General features: G+C 33.7%; 1 protein-coding gene across 1 annotated transcript; it reads right to left on the reverse strand.

Annotated features, from left to right (window-relative positions):
• Positions 1–2,948: 2,948 nt before the first annotated feature.
• Positions 2,949–6,190, reverse strand: LOC131041744 (GDSL esterase/lipase At3g48460). Its single transcript, XM_057974938.2, has 5 exons — positions 5,884–6,190; positions 5,192–5,407; positions 4,518–4,660; positions 3,371–3,635; positions 2,949–3,277 (listed from the first exon to the last, which is right to left on the reverse strand). Exons 1-5 carry the CDS (start codon positions 6,146–6,148, stop codon positions 3,018–3,020), a joined length of 1,149 nt encoding a protein of 382 aa, XP_057830921.2. The 5' UTR covers positions 6,149–6,190; the 3' UTR covers positions 2,949–3,017.
• Between the last annotated feature and the right edge of the window lie 923 nt (positions 6,191–7,113).

Genomic DNA, 7,113 nt, shown 5'->3' on the forward strand with positions numbered 1-7,113 from the left:
AATAAAGTAGAGAGTAGTCCAGAATTAACAAGGCCTTAAGCCAAAAAGAGACCACAAAAGACCATGCTACCCCATAAGATGTACAATAAGCCTCAAAACAAAGAGGGGGCAAACAAAAAGACATACCAAAACAATAGAAACCAGTACACAGTACAGAAAACCAGACAACAAAAACACCAGCAACAATAAACCCAACGAAAAGGCTCAACACTAGTCCAATAGATTCATTGATTGTGCCATCTCCTTTTCAGTCTCAATCATTGTATTGGTGATATTCTTTAACTTCTGGAAATCAGGAGGAGGTCCCATTGTCTTTCTCTTCAAGGTGCCCCTCGTTCTTTTGCTGGGGCCCAAGGAGATGTCTTGATCATTGTTGGTGTCCACATCCACAATTCTTTCAACTGGAACCGTTCTTCAAGACTGCTAATCACATTATTAAAGCTATCAACTGTGGAATCAATCACACCATGACTTAACATGTGAAGTTGGTACTTTTTACATATTTAAATTTTTCTGTTTCAAATATTTTTATTTGTGGAAATGAATTTGCAAACAACTAGTTGAAGGTTGTTGTACAATTAGTTGCCAATGCCATTATTTTATTGTATTTTTTGTGATGCAAGAGCATACCAGAGGTATGGAGTTATCTCATGTCAACCATATTATTGGTTTTTACTTTGTTGTTTGTTTGCAGGTCAAAAGGGAGTTCCAGACAATGACACCACATTTCACCCAAATGCTTATTTTTAACAATTTGGAGAGTATGTATAGTCTTGAATGAGCCAAAAAACTTACATGGTTTTCACTTATACAATATTTTTGGGAGTTTGCACCAACAAAGGAGTTATTGTGAAGGTACATTGAGCCTAGGGGAACCTATGATGAGCACTACACGAGGATATTCCCTTCCGTTTTCACTGCATTTGATTTAGAGGTTATTAACACATGGAAAACTACATGTTTCATGTGGCCTAAATCTTTTCTCCACCTCATAGTTGATGAAAATTATCTTTGATTCTTGAGATTTCTATATATATATTTTTTATGATTGTTTGAGTTTGAATAGAGGAGATATAAAACATTATAGCTAAGGTTAGAGGTATGAGTGTACTTGCTGGAGAATGATTGTTTAAGATGGAGTTTGAGAATAAGGATATTAAAATTATTATTATCACAAGGTTTCAACCTAGCCTAGCATATTTTTTTTGTTGTGGCATATTGTAACATGTTTGAAAATTTTGTAGTATGGTCTCTAGAGGCTAGGTTTTTCTTTTTTCTTTTTTTTTTCTTGAGGGTTTTACTTGGATATATGTTGTCATTTTTGTGAGTTCCTTGATTTACGTGTGTTTATTCTTGTTGGTTGCACAACTAGATAGTCCTTCATTGGACCCTCCAACCATGACTACATCAAATGGTATCAAATAAAAATGTTGAAAATCCTAGAAGTGGAAAAGAAAGAAGATTGAATCCTAGAGAAAAAGAAAAGGTTATGTTTGTTGATAGATCACTGAATTGAGTAAGCTTGCAAAGGTGACTTGTGGGCACATCACTTTAAATATGAGACAACTATAGGGATTTTTGAGGAGATCATTGAAGTTAACATAGTCAAAGGAGGTTTATGGTTGTTGATAAGAGCATTAAAAGGAGGAAAATTGCAAAGGTGATTTGTGGATAAGCCTCTAAGTGTGTGGAAATCACAAGGACCTACAAGTAGATTTCCAAACTTGAGACACAATAAGATGATGAATTTGAAAAGTTTAAAAGTAAGGCAAGGGGTGACTATACCACTAATTGTTAAGAATTTTGCACAAGGAAATTGAATGAGAACAAAATACTTCAAATAGAGTGTTGATGTTGAGGCAATTTGATAAGGTGTGTAAAGGGAATGTGAGGAAGGTGTTTTGAGGTGATCACAAAGGAATGATGATGGCTAGGGATGACAAGTGAGGGACTCTCCTTTCAAATATCCTTAAGTGATCAAGAGCATCCTAGAGGTACAAGGATTATCTTCCATCAATCAAATTATTAGTTTTCAAAATGTTGTTTGTTTGTGGGTCATTAGGAAAATTCCATAAGAAGTTATTGTAACTGGCTAAAATTCCTTGCAGCTTGTAATATGGGTGAGATCATGTTCACATTTTAAAAAAATGGGTCACAATAAGACATAACATGATGTTTGGATTTCCAATAAGCCAACAAAATTACATGGTTTTCACTTTTACAAACATTTCAATAGTCTGTGCCAATGGAGTTTTTATGGAGGTACATTGGTAACAAAGGGACCTATAGTGGACCTTGCATGAGGGTATTCCCTTCTATTTTTACTGAAATTGATTTGGATGTTATTTACAATTGACCAACTACACATTTTGTGTGGCCTAGAGCTTTGTACCATCTTGTAGCCAATGCAAATAATTTTTAAGGCTTGAACTTGCTATGTATACATTACTTATGATTTTTTGAGGATGAAGAAAGGAGATATATGGAACAATTTTAACCAGGTTAGAGGTATGAGCATAAGAAGAATGATAAAAAAAAGATGGGAGTTTAAGAATAATGATGTGACATTGGGCTGCATGCTCACACATGTTGCTGGAATTGATTGTAACTTATTTAAGAATTTAATAATATTATCTTTTAGAGGCTAAATATTTTTCCCTCTTAGAAGAACCCTAGGATGCATCTTGTGTCATTTTGTATTGGGTTTCTTTTTATGAGTGTATTGCTATTGGTTGCACAATTAGATAGTCCTTCATTGAACCTTTCAATCATAACTACATCATCTTGTGTCACTGTAAATTTATTAATATTATTCTTTCTTACACAAATAATTAAATTGTATAATATTTTAAATTAGAGATTAATTGCATGAAAAATTGACCCTATAAAATTCCTTAAAAAGTTAAAACCTAACCATATTACAATTTCACAATAATTGGATCTTCATAGACAATATAATCAAACTATAATATTTAATACTCTAAACATACAAATATAGTACTTCACTTCAGACACGATTAGCATTTCTTCTTAGATAATAATGCACTAAAAGGAGGGTTAGTGTTTTCTCCTTGCAAAAACATATTGGCAACCAATTCATTCAAGGCCTCTGTAAAATGGATGCCATCCCAATTTATGTATTTGCTTGGATCTGCACAGGATGTTGCTTTCTCACCACTAATAGGACTTGGGTCAGCTTCCCCACAAGTAGCAAAAATATCAAAATTATAAGTACCTCCACCAGCTCCACAGCAAGCTTTCTTTGTATTATCAAATCCTACATGAATGAAAGCAAAAACATAATCACTAGAAAATTCTGGTAAAACATGTTCAAAATGCATGCATTCATAGGTTTATAACTATGCCATACCATATTGAGTCGGGTTCAAGAGGACCTTGTTGTGTGCACTAGTATAATCTGCATACACAATTGCAGTGTTGGGATGTTTGCTCCTTAGTCCTTCCAAGCCTTGTTGTAACAATGCATTATGTGACTGAGCTTGTTCATTCACACTTTTAATACATCCACGTTGATCTCGATCTTCAGTAGAACCTAAAGTCATTGCCATTGACAGGCAACCTGTGAGAGGCAATCCTTCTACTACCATATATGATGCTCCTCCTTGAATTAATGTCTGCAACATCCTTTTTTCTGTCAGATAGCTATTGAAAGATTAAATACCAAACAGTAGGATTCAACAAAACTGGGTACTATTTTTTCCTGTTAGACAGCTTTTGAAAGCCTAAAGACCAATCAGTAGGATTGGTTAAGAACTTAAACAGCTGTCATGTCCACAAAACTGGGTAATACCTTATTCATTGAAACTAAACTGGGCAATACCTCTTACCATAATATTCATTGAAACTAAACTGGGTAATGCCTCTTACCATAATATTCATTGCCACTTTTAGTAAACAATCAGGTCAGTTTGCAATATTTAGACAATAGAAAAATGGGAGGTGGATACTTCAAAGCCTATCTTACTTCTTGTTGAGGGAAAACAAAACAATAACCCAGAAAATATTATACAATTAGATGAGAATCATTTTGGCTGTAATCTTATATTTCAAAAACATTATTTTTTTTCAGCTATTTTATTTTGATGATAGATTGTAGAATATAATCTAAAATGTTGATGAAGAAAAACTTACATAATCAAACCCAGAAATATTATCAAAATTTAATTATTATTCTACTAAAGATCTAACAATTAGATTTATTTAAGATAAAATAATAGATTTATTTAAAATAAAACAATATAATCCCAACAAAATTATACAACTAGATGAGATTCATTATGGCTGTAGACTCATAATCTGAGAACATTATTTTTCTCTAGTTATTTTATTCTGACAGAGATCCTAGAATATGATCTGAAAAAAAATTACATAATCAAATTCAGAAAGTCAAACTTTAATTATTATTATGCTGAGGGCCTAATAAGTATATTTATTTAATTGTGAATTTTATTATATGTAATAATAAAATGAGTTTTCTTTTCAAGAAAATATTTTACCTCCAAAACCTGCAGAGTTTTGGTAACAGCGAGTGTCCTAATTGTGTCACTGGAAATGTCAGAGCCAGTAATATAAGCATAATCATTCGCTCCAATTTCCCCAACCCAGTATAGGGCTCCAGCAGAAGAATTATTTTTGCAGTCTGTATCAAAATTTTATGCTAAATTAGCAGAATACAGCAAGATCCAATGCTGGTGAAAACAGTAGATTTATTTTAGGTACCCCACTCTCCTCCTTCAGCCCACTAGCAGGTGCAATAGTACATATGTTTTGTAACTAGTAATACCTATAACTTCATTCATACATACAGAAAGGATTGGTATGGCAATGAGATTATTGCTGGCATTGGGGATTTCTATTCACTTAGTTGTGCTTAAAACTACATTTCAACCGACTCCCCTGCTTCGCCTTCGAGATGACTTAGACAAAGCAATAATAATTAACTTGACATTGAAAATACATAAGAAATATCCTTTTACAGAACAGCTTATTAATATACTTGAGAAGTGTAAACACCTGTGTCAGTTAAGTACACATGGGATGCTTTAGTATGTTACCATTGGCAAGTAAAAGTGTAAAAGTAAAATAGGCATAATGAGATGTGTCAGAAGTTGAAACCACTTTATCTACGAACACAAAGACAATACAAAACCATTCACTCATGAGTAGGTACCTGTGTTGGCATTCTTGCATGTTTTATCCATGAAACTTTTGTACCATTGAAGTTGAGTTCCCAGAGATTGGGGAGTCTGGTCGAAAGTGATATTCATCCGTGTATAGAAGTCATGATCTATGGCAGTTGATCCAGCCACAGCAAAGTTAACACCATGGGAAAAATCTCCTTGTTCATGGGTGTATGGTTGAAGAAAGGGGAGCCCAAGAGCTTGAGCTGTCAGACACATTAACACAAACATCCAGTCACAACTTAGTCTATAAAAATCTTATATCAAAGCCAGAGACTTCATCAACTTCACTCCAACAGATAATAGAAACCAGATCTTTGGCAAACAACTTGTTCAACATCCTAGATATATAAGACATAGTTGCTGTAAAATAATATAATTGTTTTTGAATTAGATTGTGTGAAATTTTTTTCATCATGATACCATATTACACTTCATGATTCATCATATTTTATCTTCTTATGCTCAGTATTAGCATCCTGATGATGGATCATAGACTGTAATCTGAAACATTGATAAAAAATCTCTACACAATCTAATCCAAAAATAATAATATTACTTACTAAAAGTTGTAAAAATCTGATATCGCTAAAGTAATAAATGTTCACAAATGTTACCAAGCTTCAGTCTTCAAACACCCAGAACAATAAGTCAGAAGAGGAGTTTGAGTTGCTTGTTTTACCTACAAAATCAATGACAAGGCGTCCATCTGAGTAACGATTAGTAGGCCTGTGAAAGTATGTTTGTCCATAAGGGAGGTGTGAAACTCCTTGAAAACTACTGGGTCCAACTCCAGATCTGGTGTTGCCAGTATCAGTGAGAGAGTCACCAAAGGCAAAGATTTTAGAAAAGCAACCCGGTGGTATGGCTGCAGATTCTCCACGTATAACCCAATATGACAGTGTCAGCTGAAACACAAGCAAAACACTTAGGTTAGAGATCTCCATGATTGAAACTGTTGGGCAGTGGCATTAAGGATAGTGAAGCCAGTGGCCATTATAAATGTGGGTGTGGCCATGGGTAGGTGGGACAGGTTCATTCCATCATGAAATTTTTAATGTTGGTGGTGGGGAAGGTGACACAGTTTTATGCTCACAGAGGTGCAATAAATTTGTGATTTATATTAGGAGACCGACATTTTTGACTTGTGTAATTCGGTGAAGCTTTAATGGTGTGAAGTTATAGTAGTTAGAATAATAAAGACAACAAATTCGGGGCTGTTAGGGGCGACGGTGAGCTTTTGAAACTTAAAAAAAATAGCTCTATGGAATTTTTAAAAGTTTTTTTTTAGGGAAGTTTATGTGTAAAATTTATAGGAAAGTGTATCATTAGTGGTTATAGTTAATTTCGTACATTTACATATTCTAATTTGTACATTAGATTTCAAAGATTTTTGTTGTTGTTGTTGTTGTTGTCTTCGTATGCAATTTAATTGCTAGGCTTCTAGATAGTAACGACGCACGCTATGGGATCAATTATGCACACAAGGGTCGAAAAGTAAACATTTCAAAGTGTCCCCTAATACCTACTTACCATCCACTCAAAATTGCGAGTACTTGTGGACCAATGCCTCAGTAGTTGTGCACAAATGTCTCAATAGTGGTGCACAAATGGGTCAATTATGGATCAAAAAACCTAAAAAATGATTGGCTATTCATGAACTTATTAATGAGCTTTTCATTATCAATTTTCCGGTTCCTTTAAAATTAGTAATCAGATGATTGGGTGCACAAGGAGTGATTGGTTATTGGAACGCTCTTCCCCTAATACTAAATCATAACACTAGATGTAATTGTTATATTGATAGAAAATTACATGTAAGCAAACATGTCAAATATTTTTGTGTAGAGAATATATATTAATTTATTTTATTTTTGTATATAATATTAAAATATAATTTTGAAGTAAATAT

This window comes from Cryptomeria japonica, chromosome 8, assembly GCF_030272615.1.
Source record: "Cryptomeria japonica chromosome 8, Sugi_1.0, whole genome shotgun sequence".
NCBI lineage: Eukaryota > Viridiplantae > Streptophyta > Pinopsida > Cupressales > Cupressaceae > Cryptomeria > Cryptomeria japonica.